Here is a 23,885-nt window from a genome sequence, read left to right as displayed (position 1 = left end):
TGAACCTACCCTAAAAGCATTCTCTCCAATTAATTAGCTCAGTGTCCTCAAAATTTTACAGTCTGGCTGAGACTGAATATTACTGTCTTTAAAAATAAATGCTTCATGTAGTGAACATTAAAGTCGCTTGCCGCTCCAATATTCTATAATTTTTAAGTTGCCTCTGTTGTTAGTAAGCTGATTGAAAATCACACTTACAATGAATCTCTCTGTAATTGCAGGTTTTATATGGGGAGAAATTAAACAAATGTGGGATGGTGGACTTCAAGATTACATCCATGATTGGTGGAATCTAATGGATTTTGTGATGAATTCCTTATATTTGGCAACAATCTCTTTGAAAATCGTTGCATTTGTAAAGGTAACTATCATTTATATTTTTGGTAAAGCATAAAGTTCTGATAAATACTTCCCTACCTTTGATTGCTATTAATTTTACTAATAATGTTACCTAGAGCGTTATCTTTCTGTGATGATAGATAGGTATAAAATACATTATTAATACCCAATTATAGTTTCGAAATAAATTTCACAAACAATTTGAAGTTGTCACCCAATTTTGTTGCATCTTATTTGAATGATGCCTCAAAATTACTCACAATAGTTGCTCTAGTTTTGAATCCTTTCCATTTCTCATAACAGTCTACCTCAAACACTGTTTAAATTTTGGCAACCAAAATCTATTTTTATCAGTTATAACTAACTGATAACATTACCTAGACCAATCAAAATATTACTCATTCAAAGCATTGAAATTATTATTTCAGTTCAAACTAATATAGTTTGATATAATTAGAACAGAATATAATTTCCTCATCCCATTCAACATGACAGCGCCTGAAGTCTCATACACCCATCACTCCCCCAGATTCTGTACAATATCAATCTTTTCCAAACCACATAATTTCTGTAAAACATTTTGTTCTGCAATGACAACTAGGATTATTTTGTACTTTGGGGGATATTTTTCAAATCAAAGTATTATCTCCTTCTTGCCTTTCTTTTTCCCTCTTTCTTTGTCTCTTCTTTTTTAAAAGTTTGTTTCAAAATGATTAGTGTACTAGCAAAAAATAAAGAGTGTCTAATTGGGGTTTACATGAATAATTCATGCAATTTAGTGATCTGACCTAGAAAATCCTAACGTGTAAGTGAACTCATTCATTTAGTCTAGTTCCTAAAATAGTGGCCTGAGTCTCCCTTGTATAGTGTTCAGCTCTGTCAGGGTCAAAAATGCCCATCATTGGAAAGGCCTTAGTTTCTAGAATTTGTTCAATTAAAATGTTGCCACTCACCAAATTTCATGCCTACCAATTTCATGGAAATAAAGCTATATTTTAATAATAGGATCATAACTTGGTAATTTTTCCTATCTACTTTAGGTTAATGCCCTTGAAGACCTTAAGAGAGCAGAAGGTACTGTCTTAACCAAGGAGGTTATGCATCTATGTATGAGATGGGCAGTCTGTTGTTCAGTGAATATCTGTCCAATTTCTATTTTCTTTGTAATGATCCTTAAGTATGTCTATAAAGTTGTTTTGGCCATATCTCAACTAAAAAATAATATATCTGCTTTTTTGTGGCCCAATACGGATATAAAACTCTGGTATATAGAACTATAGCATTTCTTCTAAAACTTTCCAGTGCAAAAACATCACCTGGAAAGCTTTCTAAAACCCAAATTCCTTTTCTCCATCCCCAGAGATTCTAAATTTAAGAGTATTAGAGAGGGTCCTAAATTTGCATTTGTAGCAAACTCATCGGATGATGCTGATGTAACTGGTCTAAGGAAGATGACTGGAATGACACTGGACTGTATAATTCTATTCAACAGCTAAGACAAGTATGAGATTGATTCCAAATGGAACTTCTTTCATGTATTTCTTATATGCAACATTTGTACTAAGATACGGAATACTTGTACATATTACATTTGATGGTGTTTATATATGGTACATATACATTTTCATATATAAGAACTCTGGTATATAGTAGGTACAACTACATAAATTAATGGGTACTTGTGGATTTTTTTGTCTCAGTTTTAGATATGGGATTTGAATTTTCTTAAAAAGTTGTAAATTCTTCATGTGCAACATCTATTTTAATATTAAAATATAAACATTGTTCCTAATACTACACCAAGGAAAAACTTATGCTTAAAATTCAAGCATCACTCACCTCATGTGATGAAGAAGGAGAAAAGGAGATGGAAAAGTGCACAGAAATTACCTCAGCTGACAATGATGTAAATAACATGGAATCTTCCAGAAATATAATTTGTTTATGCATTGCAGTCATAGGAGTCCAGCTGTGATTGTATGTGTAAAGTACAAAATGTTCTTTCTGAATGATTAGTTTGTGTAACTAAAACTCGAGTTGCATGGATAGAGTTTGATGCGTAGTATTTTCTGGGCTCACTTCCTTCCTCCAACACTTACTAGTTATGTGAACTTGGACCTATTTCTTCACCTCCCTTGCCTCATCTATAAAATAAGGAGACTAACAATTTCTACTTTGTGCTGTTGGTATGAGAAGTAAATGAGTTGATATAATTTAAGTGCCTGTTATAGAATAAGCCTGCATTATTAATTTTTCTTCTCTTTTACTCCAGTATCCTCCCTCTTCTTCATATACTATGAGTCCATTAGACTTACCTTTTTAAACGTCTTTATTATGTCTCTTCCTTTATGTTAGTTGAAAAAAAGATTGAGCTCTGGATTCACACTCGCCTTTACCACATGAAACCTGTGTGATTTGGGGCAAATTACTAAATGAAGGTCTCAATGTGACCACCTGTTAAATGATGATAATAATCAAAAGAGCACTTACTTTGGGAGTCTGTAATGCTGACTTGTTGACTTACCTTTCCTTTCTTTTATCATTCAATTTTCATGCTAATTTTAAATAATTTATAAGTTACTATTTTAGGAAAAGTTGCTATATTTGTGCACAAAAATAGACTGTGCTATATATCTAAATAGACTGTGCTATGTGAATCCCAATTCACAGCTATTATGTGAATTAATCAATAAGAATTTCTGGGAGCATACTAAGAGAACAGGTCTTCATCTGTTTGCTGAGAATGCAAAGATACCTGGGGTACACCTCCTGCCTTTAAGCAGTCCACAGTCAGGTTGTGGAAAGAGAAATGCATGTAAACAAGAATTTCCCATTTGATAAGGTCTACAGCAAGGGCTATGGTAGCATCGAGGAAGGAACTCAACTCTACTGGAAGTGTCCTGGAAGACAGAGCCAGAAGGTATCCATTGGGTTCATGAAAGTGCATTAGCATTCCGGAGAGAAAAAATACAATGTGCAAAAAAGTCTTAGTGTATAAAGGAGATCAGTATCTAAGAGAAATGATCCAATAAATGGGAGCAAGACTAGGATAAGAAGGACTTTTCACATCCTGCTATAGGATTTGGGCTGTGCTCTGTTAATAAAGAGGAGCCATGAATGAGATTTAAGCAGAGAATGAGTCAAATGATAATGGATGCCTGAAGTAGAGAAATGAACATAGGGGAAGCTGATAGAGAGCTGGTATTCAAAAAAAATTAGGAGATAAGAGCCATAAAATAGATGATTTATTAATTATGAAATATGAGGTAGATGGAATCACCTGATGCTGCTTCCTAGTGAATAGTTTGCCTATTATGATGCAGGCAAGATTACCAAGGAGTTATAACAAGGTTATCTGTAATATTGTAGAGGTTCTACCTCTAGTCTGAAGGTGCATAAATGGGAGCAAAAATCCAACCCTAGGTCTTTTTGTGCAAGCCACGGATCCAGACCAAAAAAAACTATTAGTCCACAAAAAGGGAAACCTTTCTGTAACTGGTCTATCGAGGAGGAGAAACTTTTAGAATAGGTCTGGCAGAAGGGCCACACTTGCTTAATTGGCTTATCATTTTGTGATTCATTCATCTAGAGGGAATTTTAACATACACACACACACACACACACACACACACACACACACACACACACCAAAGGGTCCTGCTAACTAAGGCCATGATTTGAGCTCTGATCCATACTTGATCTGAGTATCACTGATACCACTTCCTACCTGTGTGATTTGGAGCAAGTTACTTAATCTATACCTCAATTTTCTTATGTATAAAATGACACTAATAATCAAATCCTATAGAATGTTTGTGAGGATTACATCAATAAACACGTTTAATGTCATGGAACAGAGCTTAATATAAGCACTCAGTAGTTGTTTTAACTTTTATGTACAATGCAACAGCATTGCATTGTAGAGACATAGACAGTAGAAAAGTGTGTGACTTCAGTATTCTCCTCCTTACATGCAAGGCTGTGTGGTGCTTCCTTAAATACCTTGATTCTTGAACATTTCACGGCTCATGGATTGATTGTAAGCTTTTATTTATTTTTTTTGTATTTGCTCTTAATTCTTGAAGGAGAAGGTTTGTCAACCACTTCCGCTTCTCACTCTGTATGAAATACTAGTTAATCCAGAGCTTGTTGATGCCTGGGCACTCTTAAAAAAATGTTACTTTATCTTCATTAGAACTGGTTTTGTCCTAAATATTTCCCAGTCCTTTTTTCTATGAACAACTTGTCTCATATTTATCTTCAGTCATTTGGCAGAAATGACTAAATTCCTATGCCTATTCCACTGTGTAATAGAAGTAATATTTTCAAAAATTAAATGTATTATAGATAAGGGCATTTATTTTAACAGTCATGATAGAATTTTTCATAGTACTATTCTTCTAAATAGTTCTAAGTATATATCTCATTGATCTATTCTTATGAGCTAGAAAAGAGGCAAATATTGTTTTTGTTTCACAAATGCTGTAACTACAGTATACTGTCCAAATTATGGAATGTTCTAAATATTCTTTAGTTTTATGGCACAGAGCTCGGTAGAGATTTAAATCCCAATTGTTTAATCTAGTATTATCTGTTACAGAAGAAAATCATATGCCTTCTTATTGTCTTTCATTACTTCATTATATAACCAACTTCATTATCTAAACCAAGGAAAGGTTTTCTCCTTATAAATCGAAATTAAAACCAGTATATACATTTCGTTTACTCTCATATGACAAATATTTTCATTTTGTATCAATTTAATTTTTTATTCACTTTTTATAGATTACTTGAGTTTTATAAGTATGCATCAAAGACTACATATATATAAAGAACCCAGTATTATGATTCAGTTCATCTTCCTCTAAACATTCTGCTAAGGTGTTCACGACCTGGCTCCAACTTCCTCTTAGATTCATCACTATACCCAAATTCTCCATATTCCAGCTATATTAAGATACTCACATTTCTACCAATGATTCATCTTTTCTAACAACCATGAATGTGTCTATGATTCTTCACCCTAGAATGCTTTTTGACCTCCTGTCATATATAAAGCACTCTATTAGATGTTTGGTTCTGAAAATGCATTAGACAAAGCTCCCTACATGGAAAACTGACAGTAATCCAAGGTTGAATATTCTGTTATATAGGTCTGCAAAGGAGCTAGTCTCTTAAAAAAATCTGAGTAAAAATGAAGGTTTCAAACAAAACGACACTACGGTACATTTATACTAAAAAGCAAATACTTGAGAGAAAAAGGAAACCAGGAATTGATGGTCCTAAAAGGACTTCAATGTGTAGAGTAGCTCTTGATTTTTCTCTTTCCTTTTTTTAAATTAATTATTTTTTTAAATTCAAGTATAATTAACAGACTTGATCTTTCTCTTTCAAGGATTATTCTATCACATGGAACCACCAGCTCTGGTCAGCAGGATCCTAGCGTCCATTCATCCCCGTCAAAGAGTACCTGTCAAGGGAAGGATTAGCTTTTCTTATTTAATGTCTGCTTTCTTCACTATATTGTAAGCTCATGTGACATAAACTGCATTTTATTTGCTCACCATAAATTGCATTTTATTTGATGGTGTCTGGCACAGCGTAGGCACTCGGCATATATTTAATGAATAAATAGCAGATGAAGAACCATAATAATTGGAATTTAAATCCGCTCTGGACATAGGGCCTGATGTTCATAGAAAGGAATTTTGGTGAGAATGTGAGGGAAATCTGGGGAGTGACCAGTACCAAAGGTTTGAGCCAGAGCATTAAGTACCAAACTGAGAACAAATGGCAGATCAATCTCAAAAGAGAGTCAGGACCCAGATTCCAGAGGCTTCATATGACATGTTGAAAAACTGGAATTTCATCTCAAGGACACTGCAGAATCGTTGAAGAAAGAACATTAAGCAAGATATGAGGTGGTCTGACTGGCCCTTTTAAAACACAATTCTGGAGGAAATGGGCCAAAGTAGAAATAAGATACAAGGCAGGGAGAGCAGTTAGGAGGCTATTATAATAATTTCTGTAAGAAATAGAGGAACTTCTTTAAGACAGTGAGGGTACCAGCGAAGAGGAGTGAGCGGTATCTATGAGATTTTAGTTTAGAGCCTGTGAGTTGGGAGAGGAAGAATCTAGGCTCAACCTCAAATTCTGCTTTGGGAGATTTGCCACCCCTCATTAAGATCAGAGAACGTAAATGGAGAGAGAGCTTGAGGAGCAACAGAGCACGAATTCCAATTCTGACCTGTGTGCTTGAGATGCCAGTGAGATAACCGTGTGGAAAAGTCAACGAGGCGGTAGAATATAAAATATGACTGTAAGGGGAGACATCCAGGCGGAGATGTAGGACTGGGAGTCATCAGCACATAACGGACAGTTGAGATCACTGAAAACATCCAGGGAGAGTAGATAGAATGAGAAGAGAAGAGGCTTGCAAAGCAAACTCAGTTATTTAAGGAGCAAGTGAGAAAGAAGGATCTGCTAGGGACACTGGGAAGAGGCCTCACAAATGGCCAGAGGCAAACATGGAGGGCTAAAAACGTGAATATAGATTTTGTGACTACGTTTTAGAAAACAGAGCCAAAGAGAAATTTTAAATTCAAGTTAAGCTTTTAATTCCTAATCATAGGGTGTGGAAAAATACATTTAACATTGAAGAATCCTAATTTTTCTCTACAAGTTCAAAGGACACCATGGTTTGAAAGAATTTTAAAAATCTCCTTGTAAAACAATGCCTATATGTAGAAACCAGAGCTAAATGTATGCGTGAGTGACAGGAGAGAAATTAAAAAGCAGAACTTAAAAGAATGAAATCAAGAGCTAATTACTAAATGTTTATATCTCTATTTAATCCTGACAGGAAGCAAGTTTTCTGGATCAGAGAACAGACAAATTGTTTACTTACATAACAATCTTAACATTGGTCCCCCATGCTCCAATTCCCCACAGGGCGACAGATGAGAGCCAGATGCACCCTTCACATGCAGGAGTTTGTACCACAGGAGGGGAACTGGGAAATTATGAATCTCAGAGCTTATAGAGTGCAGCTGTGCCAGCTGCCCATCTTCCCCCACCACCCCCCTCCCCCAGAAAGAGAAAGACCTTAACTTTCTAAAGTAAACAAATTCTCTCAGGGGAGGCAAAGGTCCCTAGTTTTATTATCCTTAGAATCTAAGCAGATGGCTCCAGGGGAGATGTTTCCAAATCTCTCAGAAAGTCTCTATATTTAACTTCCAAGGCTTATTTGCCATTCAGACATCTTTTAACAGCCATGCAATGTTTTGCTCAGGAAGCCCTGACCATGCATAAATGTGAACAGATTCACATAGCATTGTTTCCCAACAATTACCAGAAGTGCTAGACTTTGAAGCAGACTTGGGTAATTATACTGGGGTAGAATCTAGCATCTCATGATTTGTAAAATGGAAAACCTTTCGCATGATTTTGCAAGTCCCAGCTGAGACAATTTGCTAAGAAGGGATCTAAAGTACACATATCACCATGTGATGATGGATTCTATATCCAACTGCCTCCAACTGCCTGTGAAATCTAGAACGAGGAACAGTGTCTCCAGTAGATGCCATAACATCAAAGGACCCTTAAAGCTTGAACAACATATAGTCTCTATTCATTGCTGGCCCCATCAGCCCCAGACAGAATTTATCACTTTCTCTATATTCCCACAGCACTTTGTGTTAATCTCTTAGAGCATTTTTATTACCAGGTGTCCCTCCCATCCTCATGGGACAGTAAGTACTCATTGGGAGAAAATGTTTGAGCCGTGCAGGATATTGTGTTAAACGTTATGAGGAATTCCAAGTAAAAAGATCACATCCTTAAGAATGCTTACTATGTCACATTTTGTACATTTTGAGATATAGTCCTAAGCCATATTATCTTAAAGAGAAAGAGAAATATAGAATTAGCTATCAATGGGGGGCTGGGGGATGTTCTCTATTTAAACGTGTGTCTTTCGGGAGAAGCAAGACAAAGAAGGTGAAGGTGGTTTTAGTCTTTGAAGGAAGAGGTGGCATCATATATGGGACAACCAAGAGAAGAGAATTAGGTAGTGGCTGATACCATAAACCCTCACTCTGATACTTGTGATAATGAATAAAAAGTATTAAGTTTTTAATTCTTCATGTGTCTTCAATGATTAGCTATTTTATGCTGAAGTTGAGAATGTTCAAGAACAGTTATCAGCATTTAAAAATAGAAAATAATTTCCCTTTAGCTCAAATTGGATTGTTTTAAATTGTCATTCAAGCAAGAGTCTGAGTGTTGAACAAAATCAGGAGCTTGTGATGTATTTTGTCCCCGGGGAGATTAAAAGAATACTATCTATTGGTTTCAAGAGAATTAATTAACATTTGTAAAGTCTTTGGTATAAAATGCAATATAAAAAGAATAGAAATATTCTGATATTCCAATGGGACTCATACAGGAGTAGAACTTTTTGCTAACATGATTATTAGGAAAAAGATCATGTTGTTTGGACATATTTTTTAGGGATGTGTATGAAGAAGATGACTCAATTTATTATTTGATTCCTACACAAGTTTAATTATATATTTTTGTAACACAGTATTTCAAAGAGAATATTTGGCCTTTTTTTTTTAAGGATATAAATTTACCTCAATAATACAAGGGATAAAACTCATCTTGCTTTTCATGCAGCTCAATGTCAAGATAATTTAAAGCTGACATGTCAACTGACTAAGTCTTACTTTTTAAATAATTGCTGGTCAAAGTTTAATGTAGCAAATATTCTTTCTTAGATCACATATTTTATCTAATTAAGGAATCTTCAAAAAAAACCACATGTCCTACATATTAAATATAACAAAATGAACAATTCATTGACTTCCAGGATGGCTTCCAAGTTGGGTTTTATCTGCTTTAGGATACAACAGATACAAAGCACCAACATTTATACCCAGAGTGGTCATTCCTATTTCCAGGGCAATGGACCAGTACTTGCACTCACTTATATGGAATTTGTGTCCTGCATGCATGCATCTAGACTATGCAAGTGTGTAAATACAGAAAGTAAAGCCCTTGATAATTTTGTTCAAAATGTGTAGTTTTCCTTTATAATGTATCTTTCTTTGTTATCGTGCTGCTGCTCTTCCTCATATAAAATCAGATTTTTTTTTTCCTATGTAACATGTTCCTTTTCTTTTTTTAAAGTTCCATTGGAAAGGTCGAGGTCAGATGTAATTCACTTATAAACAAACATACAGATGACAAGGACAGACCAGGAAGGTCACTTTGATTAAAGCTTATAAATTATAAATTGCTTTAATAAACTCTTATTTTTGTGTAGATGAATATTGCTGCCACCATCGTGGAGGATATCAGCCGCTGTGAAGGGCAATAGGCCACGATGCTAGATCTACCTGAAAAAGCATTCTGGCCTGAACTTGACATAGTCATATTCATATGAGTTTGTTTTACTTTCTCTTTTCTCTCCAGTACAGTGCTCTGAATCCACGAGAATCTTGGGACATGTGGCATCCCACTCTAGTGGCTGAAGCTTTATTTGCCATCGCAAACATCTTCAGTTCCCTGCGCCTGATCTCACTGTTTACTGCAAATTCTCACCTGGGGCCTCTGCAAATATCTCTGGGAAGAATGCTCCTGGACATTTTGAAGTTCCTATTCATATACTGCCTTGTGTTGCTAGCATTTGCAAATGGCCTAAATCAATTATATTTCTATTATGAAGAAACAAAAGAGTTAAGCTGTAAAGGCATACGATGTGAAAAGCAGAACAACGCATTTTCAACGTAAGTCGAACAGACACTTTTATTGGTAACGCTGTGCGGAATGTAGAGTGTATTACATTATGAATTTGAACCATGACAAGTGGTTGCAAAGGAAATTGTGCTTAATACAGAAAACAGAATTAACATGGTTTTGAAATACAAATGGATCCCTCTGGCATTAAATATATATATATATGTATATGTGTGTATATATATATATATATATATATATATATATATATATATATCTCCATTACATTTATTTTAAGTCTTAGTAAAATGGCCTTTTCAGTGACCTCATATAAAGAAAAGCTGTATATTTGGTTTTAAAATGTGTAATAAGAGGAAACGTCTGCCCTAGTGGCATCTTACAAGCACATTAAAAGACAAAATATAAGTAAAACCAATCTTGTGAGAAAATCCAAGTACTTTTCGCGCTTTCCTCTGTGTTTTCCAGTTATGAAAGTCCCTTTGCTTGTTCCTTCATTCTCTAATTCCCTGCATAAAAAATGTAAGCATGTAGAAATGATCCAAAATAGGAACCCCAGGCTAACCTCGGCTGCCATCCTTATGCACACAGAACTCTCTGTGCCTTGACGCCTGATGAGCCACAGGCCTCATTCAGTGTCAGCCTCTTGCTGATCTCAGGCAGGTTTGCTGATAGCACAGACCCATGCCCCCATGTCTGATGCTCACACAGTCCTTACAGAATACACCTCTCCATGCCTGTGCCCATTTCCTTCCCACTATGACCACCACACAACTGTGCCAAAGAGTTCATTAGCAGGGGAATGAAGACACCTAGGTCCTTTCCCTCTACACAGGAACTGCCAGCGAATACATGGTTACTTCATACAGGACTATAGATCAGACCCTATTCACAGGCCATGATAGAATTTTATGTAAAATAAGAGAGTAGTCATTTCTCAAGTAGGAAAAGAACTCAACGACTTCATATAAACTAAGTCCCTGATGGCTAAAATATTCTTGTTGATTCAATTCTGTATCTGTTTTGTCTTTGATCCCAATATTAAAACTCCATTTTAATTAATCAACATCTGCTTCTTTGCACATAAAAGTTTAATCTCAGCCTTAACTTCCTCAGATCCTTTCTGAAATAGATTTGATACAAACCATGAGTCACAGAGAAAACAAAAGGTCATCCCAGCTTCCCTTGCTCCCAGCCTTGATTCTTCTGCTCTTTGACAGCAGCTGCCCAGGCTGACCAGTTTATTCAGCCTTTTCATCTTCCTCATGCCTTTTTCTGACCCTGGAGGCGAGGGATTCAATGAAACCCCTTGTAGCAATGTCCTTGTGACTAGCATGGCCCTGAATTGTGTCTCAATTTTTACATCTGAGATCTTTCCCCACTCTGTTGTGCCCCTTGACTTGGTAATTTGCTCCTGGCAACTGAGAGTAGGGAGTTACAACAATCAGATCCCACCAACCCCCTTCAAGGACCAAAATTCAGCCTCTAACAAACGTCTTGGATACTGTCTGCTGTCTGTCTCTGGATTTCTGCTGGAGAGCCCTTCTGCTCACCATGGCTTTCACAACTCCGTTGTTACTTCGTACCGTGTGCCCCAATGCAAACTGCTTGCCAAGACCGGCCCATCTCCCTAGGTTGCCATAACCTTCTGATTCCAAGCTTTGTCTTCCAGGAGGAACTTCCACACAGCACCTAGAACTGACTGACCTCCCAGGTTGTGTTTAATTCAGGGAACAGCCTTTGTTCCATGATCCAGCCCCTTCTCAGACATCTGATTTATGATCCCTAAGTTCCCAAGAATCACACTGACCTATTACCGCTTTCATGGTAAATGATTTTACATATTAAGAACTAATTTTAAGATCTGTCCAAGAAGTTCCATTGCTATGGAAGTCTGAGGCAAAATGTCTAGTATTCTTGAAGCAAAGGTATTGAACTGCTTGGCTTGTGTATTATTTTAGTGTAAATGGTGTCCTTTATTATCATGAAAAGCAACAGATAATTGCATATCTCAAATAGTATAGGCCCTATTCATTCAGCCCAAGTAAACCAGGTATTCCACCTGAATTTTTTTCTCCAGATAATAGAATGTAAACCTACAAGCAACAGATTATTCAACAACTAAAAATTACAGCAATAACTCTTAGTATTAGAATGCACTAGAATGTAGGGAATATCCTAGGCAGGTATAAGGGACCTGTCTCTGATGACTCTATTTCAACATAACTGGTGTCAGTCATTGTGAGAGGATGTCTAGCAATACCCTCGGGGCTCCTGTTCTATATCTTATTTCTTTTCTTTGGTTGGTCTTCAATTTTCTTTTTATGACTTCTTTTTATACACTTCTTTTTATAATTTATAATACTCCATAAATTTCAACGTGTTTTTTTTTTTTTACTATCCACTATTTCAGAGATCTTATTCCATTTGAGGATTAAGAAACCTAATACTTCATGTAGAGTACCTAATACAGTGCCTGCCATAGAATCAGATTTTTAAAAATGCTAGCTATGTTACATCTGTTTATCATTATCAGGAGATCTCCTGCATCTTACACGGTTCCTCTCTATTACTCCTTCCATTCAGGGTGCAAATGTATGCTGAGACTCTGAGCCCTGTGTTTCCCATTAGTTTCCACTCCTGTCTCTCTCCTTCCCTTTAGCCAAATAACCCTTCAAGGAAGCCTGAACAAGACACCTTGTTTTCTTCTTATTCGTTCTTCATCCAACTGCAATTTGGCTGCTGCTTCCATCAGTCCACTAACACTACTCTAGAAAATGCCTAGAGCCTCCATATCCCCACGGTCAAGGAACACTTATCTCTTTAAAGTTTATTTAATGTTTCTGCATCGTGTGACCCTGTTAACACGTTTGCTTTTGAAATCTTGCCCTCTTTAATTTCAACACCACGATGTCTTTGCACTTCATCTCTTACTCCTCTAATTTTTTTCACTGTTCTCTGAAAATTATATCGCAGTTACTGCTTTTAAATAGTGATCTTGCTGGGGCGCTTGGGTGGCTCAGTCAATTAAGCATCTAACTTTGGCTCAGGTCATGATCTTGTGGTCTGTGAGTTCGAGCCCCGTGTCGGGCTCTGCGCTGACAGCTCAGAGGCTGGAGCCTGCTTCGGATTCTGCGTCTCCCTTTCTGTCTATGCCCCTTCCCTGCTCGTGCTCTGTCTCTCAAAAATGAATAAACGTTCAAAAGAGATTTAAATAATAAATAAATAAAGATCTTTCCTTAGTGACCATCCTCAGACCATATTACAGAACCGTTGTGAAAACTCATCTGTGCTTATGAATGTAGCCCTATATGTCTGAGGGATGAGGAATCCTATATTCCTATCACCAGCACAGATCTCTCTTCCCAAGATCTATAAGTTCAGCTGCCCTTTGGACAGACTAGTCTGTGTCTTCTATGTCTCTCTGTTCATTTCCCCACCAGCAAATGGACACTTTTTTCTGCTCTTTTCAAGCTTCCTGGCTGTTTTCTCTTTAACATGGGAGAACTATATGATACTAAAGAAAACCAAATTATTTAGTCACTGAAATTATTCTACATACAATTTGAAATTAATAGTCTCTTGTTAAGAGACTCTCCTATGAGGAGAGAGGAATGGGTTTGGGACAGATATTGTCTCATTAAAAAAAAACTCCTTTCATATATATTCCTCAAAATTGGAACTGGGCAACTGAGCCCATACATTATTTGTTTTAATATTACATTATTCCTTATAAACGAAGACTAAAATATTCAGATGTGTCTTATATTAATTTATGTATCCTCATTGTTTTTATTTCAAAGGATAGAGGGAAACCTCAACCGTGGAGTACATTACCTTTTTACTTGTTCTTTCTCTCTAGTTGTAAGTATCTAACTGGAGAACAAGCTAATTTTTTAAAGTAGCAATTGAGAAATACCTTTAAAGAGCAAGAGGCAAAAATGTTACCTTTAGGAAAGCAGTGTTATAGCATCAACCATAGAAATTGCCAGGCTTTAGTCAACTAGGATATTATGCTAAGTATTATTTTATTAAGTGTGGCATTACATTCCAAACCTTTCTGTTCTTATCTCACCAAAGAATTAGTAAAATAGTTGCTATATAAAGGAAGTCTGAGAGGTAATGCAGCTAATGACTTTTCAATCAGTGGGTAATCTTGCCATCAATAGTCTTGGGAATCACTAATTGTGGGAACATTTCTAGAAGCAGTGGCTTTAAAATGTTAACTTAGATTCTTTTTTTTAATCCAAGAAACACCAAGGTCTTGATACTATGGCTTAATTAATCTATAAGTGTATGTATTTTTTTTCAATATATGAAATTTATTGTCAAGTTGGTTTCCATACAACACCCAGTGCTCTTCCCAAAAGGTTCCCTCCTCAATACCCATCAACCACCCTCCCCTCCCTCTCACCCCCCATCAACCCTCAGTTTGTTCTCAGTTTTTAACAGTCTCTTATGCTTTGGCTCTCTCCCACTCTAACCTCTCTTTTTTTCTTCCCCTCCCCCATGGGTTTCAGTTAAGTTTCTCAGGATCCACATAAGGGTGAAAACATACTGTATCTTTCTCTGTATGGCTTATTTCACTTAGCATCACACTCTCCAGTTCCATCCACGTTGCTACAAAGGGCCATATCTCATTCTTTCTCATTGCCACGTAGTACTCCATTGTGTATATAAACCACAATTTCTTTATCCATTCATCAGTTGATGGACATTTAGGCTCTTTCCATAATCTGGCTATTGTTGAGAGTGCTGCTATAAACATTGGGGTACAAGTGCCCCTATGCATCAGTACTCCTGTATCCCTTGGGTAAATTCCTAGCAGTGCTATTGCTGGGTCATAGGGTAGATCTATTTTTAATTTTCTGAGGAACCTCCACACTGCTTTCCAGAGCGGCTGCACCAATTGCATTCCCACCAATAGTGCAAGAGGGTTCCCGTTTCTCCACATCCTCGCCAGCATCTATAGTCTCCTGATTTGTTCATTTTGGCCACTCTGACTGGCGTGAGGTGATATCTGAGTGTGGTTTTGATTTGTATTTCCCTGATGAGGAGCAACGTTGAGCATCTTTTCATGTGCCTGTTGGCCATCCGGATGTCTTCTTTAGAGAAGTGTCTATTCATGTTTTCTGACCATTTCTTCACTGGGTTATTTGTTTTTCGGGTGTGGAGTTTGGTGAACTCTATAGATTTTGGATACTAGCCCTTTGTCCGATATGTCATTTGCAAATATCTTTTCCCATTCTGTTGATTGCCTTTTAGTTTTGTTGGTTGTTTCCTTTGCTGTGCAGAAGCTTTTTATCTTCATAAGGTCCCAATAGTTCATTTTTGCTTTTAATTCCCTTGCCTTTGGGGATGTGTCGAGTAAGAAATTGCTACAACTGAGGTCAAGTGTATATATTTTGGATAAGTGGAACTATTCTGCAAATCTCACTTCTGATTCATTTCACTGAAGAAAAGAAAAACAGGGACTAAATCCAGAATTAATCACAAAATGTCTTATTTTTAATCTTCTTCTTTTCAAAGTCTAATTAAAAATCTAAATAAATGTTTTGCCAAAGGGTTTGCTAATATTCTCTAATAGTTAGTATTTCTTATTTAGACAGAAGCAAATCAGTATTATTCAGCCATAACCATCCATTTATTCTACATCACTGTTTCTATCTGAACATTTAAAAAAGCAACTGATATGGGATTTATGTGGCATTTTATATAATTTATTATAGCACTTACATTATGTAATTTCTAGTTCTGTCTCTGAACTGCTACTGATGTCAGGGGAAAACCATCTGAATTACATTTGTATATTCACAGTGAGAATATACACCATTTAGAAAGAAAGGACAAAGTTATTTCACATTGAACCCAAATGACACAGTAATTAATTTTAGAAACTGTCCTTAAAGTTACTAAAAATAAGGAACTTATGGCCTTGGGTCAAATTTACGTACTTCCTGAGGAAGTTTTCAAAGAATAACTTAAGAGTAGCTTTTGCCTAGGGCCAATGAATTAGATTAAACTTGCCCTGATAGTGTTAGCACCTGCCATGTAGGTTGCCCTTGAAGAATACATGGCCACCTCCTCACATGCACATCCCTGCTGCCAAGACAAAGTCTGACTGAGATGGATCAGATCAGTCTCCTTATCATTTTATGATAATTTGCTCCATTGTTGAATAGCTATAGCAAAATAAATCAATACATAATTACATTTCATATCCTATAATTAAAACTTAATTATACAAATTAAAAAAGTGAAATTATTTACTTTTAAGAAAAAAAAATCAAATAAATTTGAGAAAAGAAACCCTGAATGTCAATTAGGATACCCTTAGATTCTCCTAGTTATACAGACCAGAAACTCGTGGATGGTTGCAAGTGCAGGGATTTGGTCCAAGAGCCATGTACAGAGGTACAGCCCTTTGATCCTCTGAACAAGGGTTGATCTTAGCAAGGGCAGAACGCAAGGCTTCAGGAAGGGCAGGAGATGACAAAGAACTGGACCACAAGATCATTGACTGCGAAAACCGGTGCTAACATGAGTCACCTACTCTGTGCATATTTTCTTCAGTGTTTAATTATTACATGGCTTATTTATTTATCTTCAGTTCTTTGTCCCTTAGTTTGTGCTGTCTCAAACTTTGGCTTTGCATAATTCCAATGGCCCTGAGGCTCCATCATAACTTCTGTCATTTCAGCCCCCTTTGGCAACTACCTCATTCTGTTAATATTGCTAAGATAAATTTTCATAGAGAGGAAATCTGATAGTGTAGGGTTACCTTTTTCATGTCAATCCAGGCCATTAACCCCTGGCCTCATATGAATTGGCTTTCCTTGGGTCACTTGACCCCTGACATCCTATCTTCTTAGTCACAAGGCCAGATATGAGACTAGTTTTTGCTTTCATTTTTACAACATAATATGACTAGGGTCTTATTTTAGCCATTTGTCAAAGAGTTTAAAAGTTCCATTATCTTTTATTACATTATATTAAGATGTTACAACCATCCTACTGAAACCAACACTCCCTCATTTAGGTTCAGACACTTTTCATCTTATCCTGCTTCTTGGACTAAGTTAAGGAAACCTTACTTAGAGTTCATTCATTGACAGGGATGAATTAAATGTTCCCTGAAATAGAAAAAAATAGCACATCTTATTATCTGAGCATGCTGACACTTGAAATCTTACAGGATTCACTATACCCAATTTTAATTATAATTGTGGAAATCCAGTGATAACATTATTTTCAATCCTTCTACAACTGAAAAGCAAAATCAGAATTGATATTTTTCAAAGACTCAGCTTGAGGATATATCATTTATTGATCATTTACTGGCATCACTTAATGCCCTAAGACACTGGTTAGCAAGCTTTCTATGAAAAAGATAGCAAATATTTTAACTATGTGGGCCATATGTTCTCTATTGCAACTACTCACCTGTGCCATTTCAACACAAAAAACAAACATAGACAATCCATCAATAAATGAGCATGGCTGTGTATCAATAAAACTTTATTGATCCTTGGACATTGAAATGTGAATTTATAAAATTTTCATATGACACAAAGTAGCTCTTCTGAATTTCTTTTTCCCAGCCATTTGAAAAGCAAAAGCCATTCTTAACTCAGGAGCCATACAGAAACAGTCTGAGGGTCAGATTTGTTGTCCCTGCTCTAGGAAACTAAACAGCTTTCAAAGCTCTTGGGAAAATTAGTAAAACTAGGAAAATTAAGTATACTACTTATACTATATGATGGAAACAACTTTCTTTAATTTTTATTAAATTTAATTTAGTAATTCTTCAATACTTTTTATTAAGTTTATTTTTTTAATTAAGCAAATATACATAATAGGAATCAAGTTCTATTGTTATACCTTATTGTATAATTGTTCCATTAATATAGCTATTAGTGTCACTTTATCTTTATTACAGGTTATTTGAGACACTCCAGTCCCTATTTTGGTCAATATTTGGGCTCATCAATTTATATGTGACCAATGTCAAAGCACAGCATGAATTCACTGAGTTTGTTGGTGCCACGATGTTTGGGACATACAATGTCATCTCTCTGGTGGTCCTACTCAACATGTTAATAGCTATGATGAATAATTCGTACCAACTCATTGCTGTAAGTTGAATAACTTTATTTTAATTCAATATTCCCCCCCTAGAATGTGTTGTTCCTAGCCACACTCTATCTTATTTATCATAAGGAATACAGCCTGTAATTGGCTATTGATGGGACAGAACAGAATTATAATATAAATGGTTAATTAGAAGTTTCTAAACAGTATTATACCATATTTAGCTACAAACTAATCTAGTTTTGTCATATTATGGATGATTATAAAATAAAGTAAATCTGTCTTGCTAGGCAGTCATTGGCTACGAAAGCACAAGGGAAGTATGAATTACGTACAAGTGGCTCATCTCTGTGTAGCACCCTTTGGACTTTGCATTGTCTCTGTCCATTTAACCTACAATCTTGGTATAAACAAACTTATGCCAGCCTGGCAAGATACAAAAGCTAGCCTAGAGGAGAGTCTGAGGGGAAAATCTACAGTATTTTTGGTTTCTTAAATCCAGAAAAAGCAAGGTATGGGTAACCCTGAATTCTACAGCAGAGCACACAATACCATATATGTTTATTTGAAACTCTAGAATCTAAACAATTTAGTTTACTTTTCATTCATTCATTCAGCAAATGAATAAGAATTCATTTGAATAGAATGATTCTATTCTATTACCAAGTACTATTCTATGAACTAGAAATACAACAATGAATGAGAAAGACAAAGTTCTTTATCCTCTTGAACTTACATACCTGCCGGTGGCCATTAGCAATAGCAAATAAACAAACCCATATTGGAATGAAATACACTTAAGTCTTTCATATTTATACCTGAATCAAATAGCATTTTATAAGAATAATTTATAACTATAATTTTCTCCTTAAATAACTACCATTATATTGCATCTTTGAATCTATTTCTAAACCACCAGAGTGTTATTATTGTTACTTTGAGAAACAGCATTCTGAATTTTACTGAAACTGTCTCTGTGGGGCAAGATACCTGTCACAGATGAAAAACTACATAAAACATAAAAATAGATGATTTTTATTTTCTGATTCATAAACAAAGTATTAGTGCTGGGTATACCTAGGTCCTAGGATTTGCAGGTGAATATCCAAATTATGGGGCTTCACTTAAGCGTCTTGCAAGTGAGGATTTTTTAAGATAGTCCCTATGTATTTCCTTAGAAGTTCTGTATTATTCTGGTCAGTGTATTTGCAAAACGTAGATTCTATTTTTCAGACCACCCTTCTAAAAAAAATTAGAAAGACTCTAATTATCAAGCTATATACAGAGAAGCTGTATATACAATTTATATCCTATAAAATATCAAACGGATTGATTTCATCAAGAAGAGAACATTACTTAAGGATAGTATGACTTTTTTTGTTTTTACTGCTTTTAGGGTTTATCTTTCTAGATGATTTTTAAAGAGGTGAGAATGATCTTCAAAGCTCTGTTTTTGCTTAGCTTAAACTCTAAAACTACTTAAGAAGAGAGCAGGCATTGATAACCTGAGACAGGTGTAGCTCCCATAATCCTGTGCATAATGCCTCCTTGAAGCAAGAACATGCCAACTATTTGATTTTCACTTGGATAACAGAGGTGGTTTTGGTCATCACCAACATATAACATTTCACTTCTAGTTTTTCTACCATAGAATTTGTTGTAGACCCTCTCAGAATCCCAAACCAAGAACAAAGAAAGAGTTTACCTTTTTTTTTTTTTTTTAAGTTTATTTATTTATTTTTGTGAGATAGAGAGCCAGCAGGGGAGAGGCAGAGAGAGAGAGAGAGAGAGAGAGACAGAATCCCAAGCAGGCTCCGCACTGTCAGCACAGAGCCAGATTCAGGGCCTGAACTCAAGAAACATGAGATCATGACCTGAGCCAAAACCAAGAATTGCACGCTTAACCAACTGAGCCACATAGGCGCCCCAGGAAGTCTGCTTTGTGATAGCAATAAGAGAACACAATGAGGTTAGCATAATCCTTAATTTGTGACTCCTTAAGAATCAGAAGGAGCAGAATCTACTCACAGGCCAACTCTTTATCAAAGTGACTATCTTTTTATTTGCTTAAGCTAATTCTCTTGACTCCCATCCTCCACGACTACAGCAAACAATATATACTTTTCTTCATTAATGCAGGATCTATAAGCTTGTTTAGAAAGAAACAGAAAGAGAACTCGAGGAGAGGAAGAGGAGAGGATAGGGGGGTGAAACCGGAGCTTCTGTGCTTCTGTCTATTGATCAGTCCCTCCAGTCAAACATTTGCAAAGCACACAGTGAATGCCACACAGTTTCTGGATATGCTGATTCCTGTTGAAAGCACAATCTGTCCAGTGTCTAGATGAAAATCTCTATTGCTCAGGGTAGAAATGTATATGCAACACATGCATTCATTAGCACACAACCATTTAAGAATATTAGAATGAAGCATGGTCTAATGTGATTCTCCCACTCTAAAATCTGAGTTCTTCCTTACAATATCAATGGGTTAAAATGAACTATTTTGATATGCCTAGTTTCTACCACCTCCTACTTCCCAGATTTTCTGCTTCAATCAGATTTGTGGCTAATTTAAGAGGGGACTGGCTGCCCTATCTCTAATTGCCACAAATGTTCTGATTTTTTCTAGGAGGTTAATAAAGTGGAATGATTAATAAATTATGAAGGGTTGCAAACAGCCACTAACCACAGTCCTGTCTGGTGCTATTTGGACAAGGCTATGTCAGGGTTTGGTGCCATGTCAGAGGCCCCATTCTACATTTGTTAGAGGAGCTTCTGTCCTAATTTGTGCCTGTTGCCTAAAGGTGGACAAGAATAATTCACATAGAAACACACCAACTAAGACTTTTCCTGGAAACACCAGAAGGCTAAGCCATGAGCATCCATAAAGGTGACACTGACCTAGACCGGGATTCAAGGCCTCGGGGAAGATATGAAGGTCTATTTGTGGTCAGAATCTAGTGCACTTGGGCTAATGTAAGCCTGCAGTGCAGGAAATGAAAATTCGTCTTCAAGTCGTAACTGATCACTGCAGGCTCTTTAACATGGAATTCTTTTAGACGTCTGTTTCATGGAAGAAGGAAGGATAAAAACTGACAAGACTGCTGTGACTCTTTACCAGGGTAAACCATCATCTGAAATGTTTAGATGACTACCTCGAGGAGTCAGTCTTGTTTCTATAAGCAATTTAATTAATATTACAAGAGCTGCTCCAAGTCAGGTTACAGGCTCCCTGTGAGGTTTATCTCACCTTAGTAATTAAGAAACCTGTCAGCAGTTGTCATATTCTCCCATTCAGGACCATGCAGATATAGAATGGAAGTTTGCTCGAACAAAGCTTTGGATGAGTTATTTCGAAGAAGGAGGTACTCTGCCCACTCCCTTCAATGTCATCCCGAGCCCCAAGTCTCTCTGGTACCTGATCAAATGGATATGGACACACCTGTGCAAGAAAAAGATGAGAAGAAAGCCTGAAAGTTTTGGAACAATAGGGGTAAGAACACAGCATGTTAGTATTAGTCTTTTTTTTGATTGTGTATTTAAATATATTTGTATTTCTTGTTGGATAGTTTTGCATTTTTAGCCTTTTGTTTTTCCTGGTTGTGTTTGGTGCCCTTTTGTTTGCACAGCTACCACATCTAAGACACTGTTTGAGTAACTAAGAGTTTTTCCTCCAAACCCATTTCCTCCAGTGAGGGCAGTCACTGTTACTTTAGTAGGAGCCCCACCTGACACAGGCCTCTCCTGGACCCAGCGACCGAGGCTTGGGGAGCTAACACATTGTCTCTTGGTACCCTAATTTCTGCTCTTTTCAGAAATGCAATCGCTGGTTGTTTGTGGCGTTACTTGCTCTTGTCTACTCTCTCTGGATTATAAGGGAAGGGGGCTGTTTCAGTCTCTCATATTCTTAGTGCCGAACATAGGCTCTGACACACAGCATATGATGCTTGACAAAAACATCTCGACTAAAGGATTAAATGGGGATTATAAACTTAAAAATGCTGCGCCATGTTCCAGCACAGGGACTTCAGAATATGTTGAGTTGTTCAACATTTTGCTTCTACACCTAATCATTTTAAATACCAAGAAGTTGTGTTTTTAAAAAATGTTAGGACTATTCGGAGCCATGCTCCTGTTAACAGTATCAGATTAAACTTCCTTTGGAAGTTCCTTTCATACTGGAAAGCAAGAGTTCAACTGGTTCCATCAGAAGAGATGGGGACTAAGGACTTTGTTCCGGCAAAACCACTGACATGGGACAAGTTATTCCTCATTTCTTTCACACTTAATTTCCTAATTTTCAAAGTTCTCATAGTGACGTTTTGAGAATTCATACTCTAACGTTCATTATTTGTTTTGACTTGCTCAGAGAAATTGCTTTGGAAGTATTTTAATATGCCTTTACATTAGAATCACCAAGTAATACTAGTTACTAACATTTTTAAATTTGTTTTTAATTTTATTTAAAAAGGTTTCTGTTACTTATGCCCTAAGTGATCCTTCCCACTCATTAACTTCATTGCCCAATAAGCATTTCTCTCAGCATCAAATGGGGCTTTCTCCACTGATAGTGGCCTTGATTTTGCTGTCATGTTAGTCACATTTAAAAAAAATTTTTTTTAACATTTATTCATTTTTGAGAGACAGAGAGTGAGTGGTGGAGGGGCAGAGAGAGGGAGGCACAGGGTCCGAAGCAGCCTCCAGGATCTGAGCTGTTATCACAGAGCCCAACACGGGGCTCGAACCCACAAACCATCATATCATGACCCAAGCCAAAGTCAGATGCTCAACACACTGAGCCACCCAGGCTCCCCAGTCACATTTCTAATTCTAAGGATGAAATTGACCGGCAAGAACATATACAGCATATAGCAGAGAGGTGGTTTTGGGAAGTAGTTACATTCTTTTTTATAAATTCCTACTCCAGAAACTTGGAGGACTAAAGTTTGTGCATATATCTGATCTTAGAAACCAAAGTCAAATTATGATGAAGACTTAGGCTGCAATACTCATACTGATAGATTTTAACACTGACCTTAGAAAGAGTGAAATTATTTTACTCCAGATGTTTGAGTAAAAAATTTTAACAGATGTTTCTGCTATAAAATAGTTTAAACTATTTAAAAAAAGGGTGTAAAATAAACATAATGCCTGAGATTTAATAAGCAATTATTGCACACATTCTATGTGCCAGCCAGTAACTGAGCTAGGGATTGGGGGTAGGAGTAGGTATAAAGGCATGGTTTCCATCCTCGAGCTCATCATTTCTAACATGGGACATACAAATATGAGAACATATTACTATAGTACGTGTTATATATTTAACATTACGATATGTTACATGCAAAATGCTATGATAACATTGTAAGACATAATGTTTTCCTTGAGATAAACAGAAAAGGGTTTCAGGGAAGCCAAACTCTGGCTTATTCTCTTCCACATCAAAATATACTTGTCCCTTTTCACATCTTATTCTTAAATTCTTCAGAAATGTATTTACTCAATCCCTAGAAATATACGAATGATTAATATAGTCTTATGCTGTCTGTCATAGGAGTATTTAGATTTTTTAAAAAATTTTTTAATGTTCATTTTATTTTTGAGACAGTGAGAGACAGAGCAGGGTCAGGGGAGGAGCAGAGAGAGAGGGGGACGCAGAATCCAAAGCAGGCTCCGGGCTCCGAGCTGTCAGCACA

The 23,885-nt window shown here is 36.5% G+C and overlaps 1 protein-coding gene across 2 annotated transcripts in view; it reads left to right on the top strand.

Annotated features, from left to right (window-relative positions):
* TRPC4 (transient receptor potential cation channel subfamily C member 4) overlaps window positions 1-23,885 on the top strand; it is a 197,700-nt gene that overhangs the window by 158,086 nt on the left and 15,729 nt on the right. For both annotated transcript variants that reach the window (XM_007097684.3, XM_042959440.1), the window contains exons 5-8: window positions 222-361; window positions 9,817-10,130; window positions 18,038-18,233; window positions 21,488-21,682. In XM_007097684.3, the coding sequence (XP_007097746.1) occupies window positions 222-361; window positions 9,817-10,130; window positions 18,038-18,233; window positions 21,488-21,682 (845 nt within the window). The remainder of the gene's footprint in view (window positions 1-221; window positions 362-9,816; window positions 10,131-18,037; window positions 18,234-21,487; window positions 21,683-23,885) is intronic.

This window comes from Panthera tigris, chromosome A1, assembly GCF_018350195.1.
Source record: "Panthera tigris isolate Pti1 chromosome A1, P.tigris_Pti1_mat1.1, whole genome shotgun sequence".
Taxonomy (NCBI): Eukaryota; Metazoa; Chordata; class Mammalia; order Carnivora; family Felidae; genus Panthera; species Panthera tigris.
Note: the sequence above shows the minus strand (reverse complement) of the source record. Positions and strands in the feature narration are given on the sequence as shown.